The following is a 16,941-nucleotide window of genomic DNA, read 5'->3' as shown; positions in this document are numbered from 1 at the left end:
GAATGTCTGTTTAGAGCCCAAAACAAAGAATGTGTTGGTAAAAAAACCCCATTATTAATCCCCGTGAGGCATCGATAAACAGGCTCTGACAGCCACTCTGTGGGAGTGACGTGAATCAAACTCTAATGACACCTGATGACCGTCCCACTCACACAGACATTGAATCATCATTTACCTTGAGCAGCAAACGTCCACAGGTGTTAATGCAACCTGGCTTGGACTGATCCTGACATGACACATGTCACGGTGCTGCACCAGCAGCTGGTACCAGCGGTGATAATGACTCCTCTCCCTCTGCCTCTCATAAAGTAATGTCTTGTTGCACGGACACAACAGTCAGTCAGGTTGATTTCACGTTCCCCCTGTTGTTCATATGGATAATTAAAGGCATGACTTCATCACTTCCTGTTTGTGTCGGGGACTGACGATCAGTAACAGTTGACCTGATTTATGTGTGATGTAAAAAAATATTCTTTCTATACATTTCTATGTATATGCATATACAGTATGCACACATATATGCAAATATATGTGGTTATATGTGTATATATATACACATACATATATACTGCACTGTACATATATTCATATTTATGTATATATGTATACGTATATGCATATATATGTATACCTATATACATATATGAATATATATGTATACCTATATGCATGTATATGAATATATGTATACCTATATGCATATATATATATACACACATATATGCATGTATATCAATACATATGTATACATATATACATGTGTATTAATATATATGTATACATATATGAATATATATGTATATATAGACACGAACACACATAGTACAGTTTCTTTGCTGGCTAAGAAAATTGTTTTTTAAAATGCGTCTGTAATGTTTAGTTGATGTGTTGTTACTTTTGAAGAACTGTCAACAGGAAGATCTGAACCCCCCCCCCTCTTCGTACCTCAGTTCCTTCCCTGCACAGAGCAATTATTTTCCCTTTTTTTTTTTCCTCTCCATCTTCTGTGGATGACAGGATGCCGACGACGCTCCGCTCTAGTTTCCGAGCCTCCTTTTCTTCTGAAATCTAAGTGTAGCCTAAGGTTTTCTTGTCATGTAAAAAGGAAAAGTAGCATTATTTAACTTTGTCTCCATTTTCACTCCACGCCTTGGAGGGAAATCATTCATCTGCCGGCACTAAATATTAATCTTCATTCCCATGCTTCTGTGGGAATTCCAAATTAATTCGCCGCTCGCCGGATATTAAAGCTGCGGGCGCAGAAACTACAATTACTCCTTTAGATAATATTTTATTGTGGGTGTAATATATTTATGGCGGTGTTTATGACTGGGGAATTTGGCTGGCATTAAAGGAATTCTGTGGAATGGCCCTCGTTATGTTTGGCTGCAGAGAAAATTTGGGATAATTTTGTTGAGTGTGCAGATGGTGTGTTTGTGTAACGGCTGTGTGTGAGTGTTGTTGACCTTGTCTGGTTAACTGGAGATGAATGTCTGCGTTCAGTGGATGAGCGGCTCCTCAGGCTGCCATCAAAACCACACTCTCTGTGGAGGATTTCTTCTGTGCGGAGAAATTCATACACCGAGGATTTCTTCTGTGCGGAGAAATTCAAGTGTTTACAACGGTTTCAAAATGTTACCAATGCATTCTGGGTAAATTCTGAGAACATTTTTAAAATAACCTTGTAGCCGTAATTCGGCTCTTTCGTGTTGGAGTGATTTGTTTACCTGTCTGCAGTTTAGTTTTGTCCTTTCAACCATTTAAACACAGTTTTTATAGGTTTTTATTTTTCATTATTCACACTTTTCAATCATTCAGGCAACGGATATCTTTTCATATTCTAGCATTATTTTCTTTTACATTTTGCTTATATTTTTAGTGATTTAAACTTGATACTTAATTATTATAATCTTCTTCAAGGAACTTACATGTATTTTAAGCTAATATTATTTGTATTTATCTATTTAGTACTTGGCTATTTTTTAAATATATTTTATGATATTTTGATTTTAATGTTTTTTGACCACCTTATTTCTGGCTACACTTGATGTCATCTTTCAGCTAACTTTAGCTCGAACTGTCAACCTTAGATTAGATTCAATTTCCTCTGTTCAATTCTATAAACATTTTAACTTTGTTGGAGGTTTAATGAAGGTAAATGCAAACTGAATTTAAAGGATATGCCACACCATTAACTTTTCTTTTCTTTTTCTTTTTTTTTTTAGAAATCATTAAGCAACTTTTAATTGTTCTGACTAATGGCTTTTATTGATAAAACATTACACAACGACTCTGAAACCATTAACAGCTCATTAAATGATTCTGTTCAAATGTTTCTTTGTCAAAGAATTTCCTGCAGCTGAAGTCCTTCCACGGCCAAAACTCTAAAACGTTACAGAGCTGCTTGATCAAATAACACTAAACTCATGATTTTTTTGTTGTTGTTGTTGTTGTGTGCGGAGTACATAAGCTCTGGGCAGTGATCAGTGCGGTCGCTCTCTTGTTCAGAAACATTTATTGATTGAAGTGGGAGACGTAATAAATCAAACTATTTTCCCTGCTGACATCATTCATCCAGCTGCTCTCAGACATGTTTTCCTCTTTGCTCCTGTGGAACGTGCATCATCTCGCTGCAGGTAAACACACTTGAAGGTTAAACTTGATTTATTTTGACTCAGCTGTTACAGCTCCTGTTAGACTGTTTCAGTGTTTGTTAAGTGCACAAGCAATTACTGGGAGATGATGTGGAAGCACACGGAGGAGGAAGGGTGTGTGCATCACCAGTGGTCGGGGAATATGTAAAACCAAAACAATGCTTTTGACATCGTGCCACTTTATTGATGGAGACGGTTAAAAAAAAAATTAACGGCTAGTCTTTTGCAATATGGAGTGTTTTATTTTAAAATAATCTGTCGGACAGGAAAACAAGTGTTGCTAACTCTGATTAGATTAGATTAATGCCTTCCGTCAAGAAGCAAAATTGACTTTTAATAACTGTCTAGTCGCAAATTAGCTGGCTTTATGACGTGTTGTAGAAGGTTAAATAGTTGAAATGTTGTCACGAAAAATACGACATAGACGACTGAAAACGATGGTAAAACAATCAGCTAAATTATGGCTGTTGTTTGTCTACATTTGTCTAAAAATGTTACCAGTATCTACTGTACATCCTAACATGATGCTGAAGTTGCTGAAGAAATACCTACAGTGAAGCAGGAGCAGCAAACTCCTGGCCCGCGGCCCACTTTCAGCCCATAAAAAAACCATGTCCGGTCCACATAACTATAATAATGTAATCTAAAACTTTGTTATGATTGGCCCTCCTGTGAGGTGACACTAAAAGTAATCTAAAACTTTATGATTGGCCCTCCTGTGAGGTGACAGGTGCAACAGTGCCCCCCAGCTCAATGGCACAGAATAGCTAAATGCTAGTTGTGAGGCAGTTGGACTTGATAGCCTAAAGGTCACAATGAAATCTAGCAAAAAAAAAAATTAATGCTACATGCTACCAGCACGCTGTTAAAACTAACATGGAAACGACACCTGTAGCCTTCAATAACTTCTGTTCAAAAATCTTCTTGGGTGAATGTTTTTGCTTTTTCTTGTCCGTCTGAATGTGTTCCACTCTCGCAAGAGCATGTATTTAGTCGTCATTTTTTTCTGTGTTATCCCTCAGCTGCTGCACAGCTGAAGTGTTTTAGCGGTGCCACAGTTGTCATTAAGCGTCTGATTGCAGCGGTTCCTTTGTGTTCCTGTGCACAGGTGGTATCTTTGAGACCAGGGAGAGCGAGCTGGTCAGTATGGACGAGCTGGCGTTCAAGTTTGCCGTGAATAACATTAACCGCAACAAGACGTTGATTCCCAACACAACCCTGACCTATGACATCCAGAGGATCAACCTGTTTGATGGGTTCGAGGCGTCACGCAGAGGTCAGACTCACACTTGGACTTCATATTTCGTGAGAACCCATGAGTGTGTTTCCCTTTATTTTTCTGTGTCACATTCTCTCCACCAGTGTGCGACCAGCTGGCTCTCGGGGTGGTCGCCGTCTTCGGTCCCTCACACAGCTCGTCGGTCAGCGCCGTTCAGTCCATCTGCAACGCCCTGGAGGTCCCTCACATCCAGACCAGCTGGAAACACCCGTCAGTGGACAACAAGGACACGTTCTTCATCAACCTCTACCCGGAGTACACCGCCATCGCCAGGGCCATTCTGGACGTCGTCACCTTCTTCAAATGGAAGAAGCTGACCGTGGTGTATGAAGACAGCACGGGTACGAAAAAAAACAAAAAAAAAACAGTTCCTACAGCGTCAACACTGGAAACCAGTATCTGGTTATAGCATTGGCTAAAATGTAAAAGAAAAAGTCAGCTAGGAGATAAATAACGCAAAAGTACTTAAACAGCGCCCCCTTCTGTAAGACTTGTCATCAACAGGATTTTACTAATATATAATTATTAAAAATATTTAATATTTTTTTCATATTTGATCCTTCATTTCGTTGATACTCTGAAGGTCCAGTGTCCTCCACCCCTGACATGCTCCTTGATGATGTTGTCATCAGCTTCACAGCTGACTTTGAATTCCCACTTTAAAAATATTATTCCGAGGAAATGACATTATTTGACACTGCATAATTGGATGACAGCAGAAACTCAGCTCGGCATTTGAAGTAGAAAAACAAGGTCAAAATTCTGCCACGTGTTTTCCCCCGGACCTTGTTCTACATTCATATGCAGAGTTTATTATTATGACCAAAATGCAATTTCTTCCATCTGTCACAGTCATTTTCCTCTCACTGCCCTCTGAACTCAATCTGCTGCAGGCCACCAGGTCCGTCCTAACAAACAGCTGCCTGTGTTCTCCGTCCCAGGCTTCAAACTGCACTGGACAGAACCACAGTCCGTGTGAAGTCCAGTCCACGACTGGATTTTAGAATGCCATGGTTTTCATCTTTCTTTCTTTAGTTTTTTTTTATTAATAAATGTCACACAAACCCACGTTCACACTGTGAAGTACACACGTGTCCACAGTTCATGGTTTGTTTTTCACTGTGGCTAAAAAGAAGATGCTTAAAAAGAAATGATTGAGCAGCAAAACTTAACTGGAAATCATTAGCACAAATGTCCTTGAGCTGAAGCTGGGCTCCTACAGCAGGCTCCGAAATTAACTGCAATTTGGAGATTTTTTTTTTTATTCCAATTGCATTCATTTGCCTACATTTTTTTTCTGAACTAGCAAGAAATGCTTGTCAAACGTTTATTAGAATCCATTATAACAGGAAGATAGCTCCAACAAATGTAATACCACAGCTAAAACTTTACTTAAAATTAACAGAGTAAAAATAATTCATGAAAATTCTTTTGTGTCGTAGCTTGATAGTTAGCCGGTTTGGAAAATGCTAAATAATGTAAGATTTCTGAAAGTTAGTTTGTAAACGTTGTGTTGGCTACAAGTGTTGGCTACAAATACTGAAAATACCAAACTTTAAAAAGAAAAGTAGAACTAACTTAAAGAGGTCAAAATGATACAATATGCTAAATGCTAGTTCAGACATAGCTATAGCTAAAGCTAGTAAAGAGGATCTGTAAAAAGTCAAAAGTCTAAAGAAATAAAAATGTTAAAAATGAATGAGTCAAGTCCCTGCTCTGACATGTTTTGCCTCCGACCTTCAGGTATTGCACCTACAACCTTTCTGTAGGAGACAAAAACTCTCTGCCTCACATACACTGTTTAAATAAGGAAATATCTGCCCTACTTCTCTGCAGGTCTGATGAGAATGCAGGAGTTAATCAAAGCTCCTGCAAAGCTTAACTTGAGGATCAAGATCCGTCAGCTCACGCCCGGGAACCCTGACGCCCGACCGCTCCTCAAAGAGCTGAAGAAAGACAAGGAGTTCTTCATCATCTTCGACTGCTCCTATCGTGTGGCTGCGGAGCTGCTGAAGCAGGTGTGTGAACCAAGGTCAGAGAGGAGCCGCAGCCAGGGAAGAACTTCTCTTTTTAAAATTGAAAGTTGCAAAAGGTCTTTTAAGGACTGCTAGAAAAAAAAAAAAAACCTTGTGTAGAAATGTGTGTTCACCAAGGTGAGATGGGTGAGATGTGCGGTCGATGAGAAAGTATTTTTATTACTTCAAATAAGAATAAGATGTTAAGAGAAGAACTAAACTGTAACCAAAGGTAGTTGAAGAGTAGAAAAAGATACAAGCAGATTTAATCAAAAAATAGTTAAAAAAATCAGTAAAAAAAAAGGGTAAAGAAAAAATTGACTGAAATAAAATATACTTTTGACTATTATAAACCAGAAGCAATCAAAAAGTAATCTAAAACTAGATTGGTTAAATAATTACCAATACTCTTATAAATACAATTATAATAAATGTTAGCCAGAAAATATGTTGCTATGTAACCGTTAACTAAAAATTAGTCCAAACATAACGTGTATGGTGGTTGAAAATGGCTAAGGATAGCTACTGAAGTTAGCTGAAGCGAGAATTTAGCCACAAAGCTAAATAAAATTTTTAGTTCAGAAATAGGTGATTGAAAATCAGAAAAGATTAAGTCAATATTTAACACAAAAAAACCCCAATACCCTGTGACAGGAAAAAAACCCCAAAAGATATTTAAGGTCAAATGAGCTTTTATCTTATTAAAGTACCACAGTAGGAAGAAGCCAAAAATATACCTCAGAATTAGACCTAAATAATACATTTTTGTAACCAAGCCGTGGTTCCTGGCCCGGTGCGTCCACAGATCGACTCTCACTGAGGACATTTATGACACGTTTACGTGTCATTTGGGGACAGCGCGTTTAACGATTCCTTTTAACACTAATGTCTTTTTATGCCGTACAGTAAATCTTATGAAAGCTATTACCTTGTTTACTGAGGCCTCGCTAGAGATTTAGGTGGCAGTCGTTAAAAGATATGATGAAGAAAAGTTGTTAAATTGCTTCTCCAGGATAGAGTAGCAACGCTCACTCTCCCAGTTGTCAACAGATGAAAGTGAGTCCCACGGCTGCTGGGTTACGTACTGCAGGGACTCAGCGTTAGGGAATAAAAATTCAGATTATTCTTATCATCTGATCAGAAGACTTTCCAGAGATTTTCGTTGATGTTTGTGTCTGATTTGACATCCTGACCCATACTCTCATAAATGTGGGCCACTAATGGTCTGTAATTTATAGCTGTAGGCTGGCCAAGTGATAAATGTTGTTCGAAATGAAACTGGAAAATCATTACTAGTTCCACTCTTATATTGAATGCCAAGACTTTAGTGCAACACATTCAGGTTTTATACACAGGTATCCAGGATGTGGGACTCATCACTGTCTAACTTCAGCAAATGGGTTTCCTCATGGTCATGGTCTGTTATGGGCCATATCAGTGAGGCAATGTGGGCCATGAATTTCCATTGTATGTGGTCCACATGTGGGTGCCAGATGTGTCATGTGGCCGACTGTGGTTCAACAGGGAAAATAAATCTATGGGTCTTTAGTCGACTAAAAGTGGACCAAATCTCAGAATATCCCCAGGGATTAACAAAATTCTGTGTAATCTAATCCAATTTATTATAATCTGACATTTTTATACACTCAGTTCAGAATGTGGGCAACATGTCGTCAGCTCTCACCCATTGGTTATATGGGCCACCAAATTTCTATAGTTATTGGGCTGTTATGAAACCATAGTGAAATAAGTTGCGTTTCCTTTGACTTGACCATATGGTTTTGCTAAGAAGGAACTTAAAAACAAAAATCCTGGAAAAGTTCTTGGTACAAAGTATATTCTGTGTAATCTAATCCAATTTATTATAATCTGACATTTGTGAGTCCAGAATGTGGACCACATGTCGGCAACTGACACCCATTAGTTGCCAGATGTGGGCCACCAAATTGCTATAGTTATTGGGCTGTTATGAAACCATAGTGAAGTAAGTTGCGTTTCCTTCGACTTTAAACAAACAAACAAAAAAAAGTTCCTGGAAAAGTTCTTGGTACAAAGTATTGGAAACCTGAGGAAAACTCCATTAAGATTCTTTCTATACTGTTGGAAAATGTTTAATATTTAAAGTCTTCATAACGAGCCGACGTCTTCTTTATTGCTTTTTCTCCCTCGTCTCTCGCAGCTCTCCTCGATGGGGATGATGACGGAGTATTATCACTTTTTCTTCACCACCCTGGTGAGTTGTGTTTAACAGCAGAGAAGAGACGCGGTGTTAAGTACTTAACAAATAAAAGTTCTGACTTTTCGCCAGGAATTTGAAAACACATTTGGGATCAGTAAAAAAAAACAAAACAACAACCAAAACAATGAGACCCACGTTGTGAACCTGAACCGAACTCTTCATCTTGCAGGACTTGTTTGCACTCGATCTGGAGCCGTATCGCTACAGCGGCGTCAACATGACGGGGTTCAGGCTGCTGAACGTGGACGACCCCTGGGTGGCGTCCACCATGGACAAGTGGGCGGTGGAGAGACTGCAGGGACCGAAACAAGACAGTGACCTGATCGATGGGATCATGACTGTAAGGCTACACAGCGTAGCATTAAAGAAATATAATGGAATTGTTCAGTTATATTAGAGCAGAGCAGGAAGAACGTAGAGATAGAAGTCTTAGAAGATGAAACGACATCTGACTTGATTTATAACTTCACTGAACAATTTCCTGTTTTATCCCTTCTGTAGCGATGTCTTCTCCTTTGAACATTCAACTCAATATATTAAAGGAAAAAAGTTATAAATCACAGTGGGTGACATTCGACAGGGCAGGATATTTTTCTAGCTATTTCAGCTAACTTTTAGCAATTTAAGTTTTTATCTTTTAGGTTAGTTCCACATGTATCTGTGGTAATTAGTATAACCTGCTAGTTTGGATTAACCTTTAACTATTTGCGCCTTATTTCTGCCATTTTTTTTCTTGTAGCAAATGTTTGGCTTGTTTTGTGCTAATGTTTTAAGCTAATTTGTTTTCTACTACTTTGTGATTCTTCTTCTAGCAAATGTTTTAAACTAATTTGTTTTCTACTACTTTGTGATTTTGGAAACAACCTTTAGCTTTTTTTGCATTAGCAGTCATTTATGCTAATACGAAGGTGATTGTGGCACATCATACTAGGGTGTACTCACCCTCTCAGTGTAATGTTTTCTATCTTTTAGCTTTATGTTTTTATGCTTACTTTTTTTCATTATCAATTTTATAGTAATTTAGCTTTTGGTGCTACTTTATATTTTTTTTATTAGTCTCATTGGTACTTATGTACTTATATTATGGCCTAACTTTTAGACGCACTGCAGCAATTCATATCTTAAATAGCTTTAAATCTTTAATTTATTTACAGGATGCGACATTTATTTTCCACAGCTCTTCTCGCTATTTGCTCTTTTCTCACAAAATGTTACAGCAGACATGGGAGTTTTTTTTACGGCAGACGCCGGGCCTTCAACTTCTGAATAACAACTATACAGGGTCATTTATAGTTCCTCTGATAAGAGTTTCAAGGACGAAAGCCCTTTATTTCATGGTTACTTTCCCACAAATCCTTGTCGCTCTCTGACCCTGGTGGACACTTTGGTGAATAACAGCGAGTTTTGTATAATTGTAGCCTGGTGTCTGGTGCTTTGTTTGGTTTTGTTTTTTTTTGTGCTAAATTTAACAACAAAATAAACCAGTAGCATTGTTATATTCTCCTACTCTGTTTCTTTTCAACGACGTCCATTAGTATGCTGCAGACGGCGTCTCTTACTACTGTAAACCAGGACCATCTGCTGGGCTGCGACTTTCTAGGAGCCATATTTCAGCAGCGATGAAAACGTGGAAACACAAATACATCAGTCAAACGCAGTCCCATTCATTTTGATGTCGTTCTCCTGGACAACGTGTTATTTTAATCTTCAGGACTCCGACTGTGACTTATGTGTCGGATATTTTAAGCTGATATCTTTTCGAGTCCTCCGTTGCCCCGTTGTTCTTGCTAAGTGAAGTGTGAAATAATAAATGTTCTAACAACATCTCTCTCTCTCTCTCTCTCTCACTGCCACCTTCTCAGACAGACGCAGCCTTGATGTATGACGCCGTGTTTATGGTCGCCGTGGCGTCCCAGCGGGCCACACAGATGACTGTCAGCTCCCTGCAGTGTCACCGGCACAAACCCTGGCGCTTTGGGCCGCGTTTTATCAACCTCTTCAAAGGGGTCAGTAGAACGTTCACTGATGGAGTCGTAAGACACTTAGATCCCAGTGGGTTTATAGGGTGTAAGAAAACTCCGACTTTTATAATCCGTGTTAACACTTGAGCTCAGACTGAAATGAACCCTACAACCCCTCCTCTGTGCACAGCCGACAATTATTGGACGCTGCAGTACCACCAAATGACCATTGGTTTACTTGTTGGTTAGCTGTAAAATAGAATGTTCTCCACCTTAAAAATACAAAAGAAGTAACAAATAGAGTGCATTCTAATTACATTTAACATTACATCATAATACCTTCCTAATAAAAATTAGCTGCGGGATTTGAATTATTGTGAACTGCAGAAAATGAACGTAGAAATACTCAATAAATATTAATTCAATTTCAATAAATTACTTTCAGTTAAACTGATTTACACTGTAATCCTACGTCTTAATCTTTAGTTTAATTGAGTGACTTTTACATATTTCTATAGCAAATATAAAACTGACACTTTAAAGGCCAATAAAAATGTCTGGCGCCTCATGGATTCACAGACAGATTAGACGGTGTGCCGCCTGCACTTGTTGTTTTCGATGCAGCTGAACAAACATCCAGGTGAATTCATCTGTGTTAAATAATGTAGACAGGCCTGTGTAGTCTACAGTGACTGGCTGTGACACAATTTAAAACCAAATTCAGCTGCAGCTTTTCCCGGCGAGACAGAGCTGCTGTTGTCGTCTGCCCTTTATATAACTCCAAAAACAACGGGAAAAGTTTTGAACCACACTCGAAAAAAACAATTATATTTTAAAGTGGAAATGTTCTTTCTTGGTTTTAACCTATAATGATCATTGTTGAACATTTAGCTCAAGTTCCCTAAGGGCTAAGTGTGTGTGTTTTGACTCTCTGCCACTTGAATATACCTCATTGTTTAATATAATTTAACTTTTGTAAATTGGGACAATTTTTTTTCTACAAAAGAAAATTAATAGTGAAAGTTGTTGATATTCTAAATTGGGACAATTGTTTTTTCTACAAAAAATAAAAAATTAATAGTGAAAGTTGTTGATATTAGACACAAATATTATTAAAGACACCCATGACAGCATGTAGCATGTAATTGGTAACCCACCAGCTAGCTTATTTGCTTTTAGTGTCATGCTCGCAAGTTAGCAAGTTTTTTTAGCCAGGCTAGCACGTAGAAATTTCTCTTGATTTTTTTTTTCTTTTTGGCCATTCGTGCAGATCTGAATCTGCACAGAGGCAGACACACAAAAAAAATGACACCCAGTTAGCTGGCAGCCTGTTAGCAACATGTACTTTGTCTCCAATTAAAAAATGTGAGGTACGTAGCACTTATGTGCTAACTGCACAGAGAAATGCTGCCTCATATGAATCTCGATGATTAATATGACATTTTGTATCACATTAAAATCTTATTTTAATGATTTCAATTTCCAGTAAAATTTTAACTGAAGAAGTCGTAAACAGATTTAGTCCAAAAAAGAAAACTCCTTAAGTTTCTTCGATTCGTTGCTCAACATGAAAATCTCTGGTGTTTAAGTTTCTTCGGTTTGTTGCTCAACATGAAAATCTCTGGTGTTGAAGTTCTCATTGGTTGAGTGTAGCAGTCGTACTGGATGCCTACAGATAGAAATGAGGCTTTTGATGCACGAGCGTTTTGATCTCTTAAGTCCTAAATCCAGTCGACCGTTGCCTGCCACGCCGAGGGAACATTATTATACAATCCCTCTATATTTTCCCCTCTCCGGCTTCTCGTCTGCCATCCTGTCCTTCCGTCCTCCTTCTCATCTTCTCACTTTTAGATTTGTTTGCCTCTGCACATCCTTTGAAGCACGTGTTCTCGCTCGCTCCCATTCATCACCAGATAAGAGCCTTTTTGATTGCGGGAAGCTGCGATATATCTCGCACGACACTCCATTAAAAAACATTTCTGACAAGAGGGTGTGGAGTACGAGGGCACGGCTTTCATTCAAACTTGAACTACTGGCACCTGCACCGTGTCTTTCTGCCGGCTATTGTTGTCAACAGTGTTTTCTCTGTGTCTGCGATGGGGGAAAAAAAAACAGGGTTGATTTGAATTCCTTTGTTATTCAGTGCACACTTCAGTGTAGTGTCAAAACACACACGGGAGTTATTTCTGCACATCTTTGTTTTGATTTTATTTTTCCTACAGTCTTCTCCACATCAAATATATATATTTTCCCCCCTGATGAAAAGAATGCAGAACTTTGGTTTATCTCATCTTGGGATTTTTTCCTGTTTATTCAGATCTGGGTCAGATTGACGACAGTCTCAAAGCTCAAGTCCAAATACAATTAGGTATAATAAGGATTTGAAATCTGGTCCCTAGCTTTGGACCAGGAAAGACCTGGATTGGTCCAGGTGTCATTCCAGGTTTTTCTTGGTACTCTTATAATACTGTCCCACCTCGGGAGTGTTCTCTTGAATGCAGAAGACATTTGAACAACTGGTGCAGCCCAGATGTAAACATTAGACTTTCATTTGTTTGGCTTAAATATAGAAATGAAAAAGCCTTAACTCTCCTTTAACCCATATCTAAACCCTAAGGCGCTGATACCTGGGCCAGATCTATATGACTGGGCAGCAGATGTAGGCAACTTGAGGCAGAGTGACATGTCACCCAAATGAAATCACAGTCTGTCATTAACCTTGAGTTTTCATCGGTAACAAGAAAAGTAACCTGCCTCAATATGTTTGAATCCAAACAGTCTGTTTTATTTGCCCTCATATCAAATACGCTTTAATATGTTTGAATCCAAACAGGCCAAACATTCTGTTTTATTTGCCCTCATATCAAATAAAGTAGTTGACCTTGAGTGGCCCACATCTAATGTCCATAATATAGGCCACAAACAGAGTTGTCCCTGTTTGGACTCTTTATGAGGGCGAGATTATTTTGGTTTAATTTGGTTTATCGAAGAGTTGAATTATAGCTCCCCTTCTGGACACTGGGTTAACAGTTGGTGGCCACTATTAGACGTTGCCCATAATCTGGGTGTCAGACTCTGACCAAAGTCGATTTGTTGGGCCTGAAAAAAACATTTCTTATTTTTAAATTAAAATAATCGTACCATTAGAGAAAGTCGTCGGGAACTCCTTGACTACAGGGCGAAGCAGCTATGAATACCATTAACTTTTATTGATGCACGCCAGGACAAATGACTGAACTGGAGTTGAACTTTTTTTTTAAGTGTACAGGAAGTCCATGTGATATCCAACTTCCCTCTCTCCGTCTGCATCTCTCCCTCTCTCCCTCTCAGGCGCAGTGGGACGGACTGACAGGACACATTGTCCTTAATAAGACAGATGGCCTGAGGAGAGACTTTGATTTGGACATCATCAGCCTGAAAGAGGACGGTGCTGCCAGGGTGAGCACAGAGAGGCCGAGAGCAGCCAATTACAACACACTCATGCTGCCGCCACACTGCTTGGTTCTTTCCATTAAAGTGTGTGTGTGTGTGTGTGTGTGTGTGTGTGGACCCTGTCGTTGCTGGTCCATCTAATTCATCCCTGCATTCATTATTGTTTTTTTTTTTATTACTATTATTTTTACTGCTGCAACAACTCATTTATTTTTCTTTTCCACACCGTCTGTCAGCATCCCATGAAATTGCAATATCAAAACGGTGTCACAGAGGGCAGGAGTCGCCTCAACAGAAGGTGGATTAAGGTTTGTGCCCTCTTCGGTCCACATGTGGTTCCCTCCTTTCTCTGCTCCTTCATTTTCTCCTCATTCTGTATGCACCCTGCTCCTCCCTGCTCCTTGGCCTGTCAACCTTGTTTCTCTCCACTGACTTGTGTACAGAGAGGTAAAGTCGTTGTATTTGACATTTTACTTTTACTCGCGCCTGGGTTCAGACTCTGGAACTTTATCATCACCCAGAGAAAATATCAAATAGATGTTGTCTAGTAATTGAAAAAGGAAAAAAAAAAAGTGTGATAACTTTAGCTTCTCTCTGGGTCACGTCACCCACTGCTGCCAGGGAATAATTACTTAATTATGTATTATATATTAAGTAAATTTAGCCTCTATTATTATGGTGCATTTTCAATATAGAAACCAGCAGGAACCAGTGTTCGAGTTCATTTAAATAATAAAATAATATAGTCTCAGAAGTTCCATTCCAAGTCTTGACATCAAGTTTCAAATCCAAGTCATTTGAGGTGAACTTGTCTGGTCCCCATGGTCACAAGTTTCCACAATTTTAGACCAAGGTATTTAAGAAATCCAAGTCATGTGACCATGGTTTTAAATTCCAAATTCAGAGCAGAAATCAAATCTAAATCTACAGTGAGTCAATGAAGAAGGTTGACTCACAGGACACATGTTCTGAAGTTTAAAAAGTCTCAGAGAAAGACTGACAGTCCATGTCAGGACAGGACGCAGTCAGACCTGGAGACAGGTGACAGGACGCAGTCAGATCTGGAGACAGGGACTGGGTCCTAAAGAAGTCCAGGTGTAGAGGTTCGATTTTAAGGTCTTTTTTTATGGCCCAAAGTTTTACGGAGGCGTCTGAAAAGTCTCGCTGCCTCAGTAAATTCTAAAGATGGTTGTTGAACTACATCAATATCCCAACATCCCAAAACACATTTTAAATTGACAGGTTTCATATGATAAAAAAAACCCAGAATAATCCTTAAAAAAAAAAACTCTACAAAACTTTTACAGGGTAAAATGGGGGACAAATATACGGTCCATGTACAGCCGAGCCGTCCTCAAGTCTGACTTTGACGTTTCCATCACCTCATTAATTTTGAATAAATAAAGTACATAAAAAAACCTACTTTACTTTTATCTTTTTTATTACCTTTGAAGTCCTTTGCGGCTGCAGCCGTCGTCCGTCGTCACACACGGACGTGTTGTCAGTCAGCAGCTGTCAGACCGCAGCAGCAGCAGCTCTGAGTCAGAGTTATTTAATTTGTTCCCTACTGTTTTTCCCGGCGCCATCAGAACCACTCGCCTCAGCATATATAACGCATTACAGAGAAAATATAGAATCAAACGCCTTCACTTTAGGCTGATGAAAAATGAATTATTATCAGTCCACAGCTACGGCGTAGGTTCCTGAGCACTGAGGTGTTAAATACGTTCTGAAGGAGGAGACGGAGCCAAACAACGTAAAGGTCTTCTGGGTAATGAATTATTTGTTCTCCCAGTGGTTGACTTTACAGAAATAACTTTCTCTCTGCTCGGCTCCTCTGACCTCGTCGCCTCCATTTACTGCTTGGGTCAAAACTCAAGAGTTTTCGCTTTCATTTTGATACGACTTTTAGCGTTCGTGGATAAACATTCAGAGGAGAGTGCCGTCAGTTTTTATGGGATGCTTTTGTTGTTGGGGCTGCACTGGGACAAATGGATTTTCATCGGTGACCTGCTCTAAATCCATGACCTAGAAGGTGAAAATCCATAACTGGCTCTTAGACCCCAAAACTGGCAGCGAGACAGATTTTTATGGGCCACAAATTTAAGTCAAATGTCTACCTTTAATGTTTGTTTCTGGTACAAATGTCTTTGGCTTGAAGTCAGGCTATTTTTTTTTAGCTAGCTCTAGTCCATATTTGGACAAGATAGCCTGTTTCACAGCTAACTTTCAGTATATTTTGGGACAAGTTTAGCTTCTTGTTGCCTTTTAGATCATCTTTGTGTAAAGGTTTAAAGACCTTAATGTTTATGTTTTTGTATCAGAATGTTGGTTAACCTTGAATCATTTTTGGCAAACAAACTTTAAACTAGAGTTTTTAAAAAGCTAACTTGGCGCTATCTCTTTAGCTACATTGGTACATGTTATGTGTTTTTGCTAGAATTGAGAAATGTTTTTAAGATGGTGTTTTAAGAAGACATTTACTTAGCATTATATGGTTCTAATCCTGATTTTACTTTATGTTGGATAAATCTTTAGCCATTTTACACGCAGCTATGTTAGCTGTGTACATGCTATCTGTCCAGCAAATCAAATCGACAGCTTTTCTCCCCCACCTATTTTCCCCAACTTTCCTCTTGTTGTGACTTAAGATTCACACCATTAAAATTCAAATGTTTGGTCTGAAAGTCGGTTAGCTTGCATGCAGTTACATCATCAGTTGAACAAAAGTGTTAAAACGCAGTCACTAAGTAATAGTTTTTGGTATCGCAGGAGGAACAGTTGGCCCCCGTTGGTTTGAAGACTATTTTGTGCACAGCTGTATTTCAGCACTGCTTTTTATTGCCTCAGTCGGATCCTTGCTCAGACTTCCAGATGACTAATCCTGTTGATGACACATCTCTGGGATTCAGACAGTGCTACTACCTGAAACGGACTGAGGCCCAAAGATGCTGCCTAAAAATATTTTCCTTGACTGTCTCCATTTTTCTTCCAGATTGTGGAGACTATAATGAATGAAATCCAGCAGCGGTTGTGTGTGTGTGTGTGTGTGTGTGTGTGTGTGTGTGTGTGTGGATTTACAGACTCCTGCAGAGACATGTCGTGTTAGAGAAACAGTGTGATTTTCCTGAGGTTAGAAGTGAAGACGTTTTCTGTCTGGGTGAGGAGAATAAGGCTGTGTGTAATGAGGAGTGAAAAGCAAGTGTATTATTGTTGATCTCTCAAGGAAAAAAAACAAAAAACTCTGCAAAACAGCAGATTCTCTGGCCTGACTTTAACCTACTGTATTTCTGTCCTAAATTAATTTTTTCATTGGTTAATTTTTAGATTTCAGCTTATTCAGTTGTGTCAAACTAAATAT

At 39.0% G+C, this 16,941-nt stretch overlaps 1 protein-coding gene across 4 annotated transcripts in view; it reads left to right on the top strand.

The window, feature by feature from the left end:
- Nucleotides 1–16,941, top strand: part of grik1a (glutamate receptor, ionotropic, kainate 1a) — a 34,914-nt gene that overhangs the window by 5,680 nt on the left and 12,293 nt on the right. For 2 of the 4 annotated variants that reach the window (XM_025065720.1, XM_025065721.1), the window contains exons 2-9: nt 3,763–3,930; nt 4,017–4,274; nt 5,770–5,951; nt 8,128–8,181; nt 8,357–8,527; nt 10,050–10,193; nt 13,479–13,586; nt 13,817–13,888. In XM_025065720.1, coding sequence (XP_024921488.1) covers nt 3,801–3,930; nt 4,017–4,274; nt 5,770–5,951; nt 8,128–8,181; nt 8,357–8,527; nt 10,050–10,193; nt 13,479–13,586; nt 13,817–13,888 — 1,119 coding nt within the window. In that variant the 5' untranslated portion in view covers nt 3,763–3,800. The remainder of the gene's footprint in view (nt 1–3,762; nt 3,931–4,016; nt 4,275–5,769; nt 5,952–8,127; nt 8,182–8,356; nt 8,528–10,049; nt 10,194–13,478; nt 13,587–13,816; nt 13,889–16,941) is intronic. The other 2 variants (XM_025065722.1, XM_008333242.3) reach the window with 1 other exon arrangement.

The sequence above is a fragment of the Cynoglossus semilaevis genome, chromosome 19 (genome assembly GCF_000523025.1).
Source record: "Cynoglossus semilaevis isolate Cse_v1.0 chromosome 19, Cse_v1.0, whole genome shotgun sequence".
NCBI classification, from domain to species: Eukaryota; Metazoa; Chordata; class Actinopteri; order Pleuronectiformes; family Cynoglossidae; genus Cynoglossus; species Cynoglossus semilaevis.
This window is presented reverse-complemented; position numbering and strand designations above follow the sequence as displayed.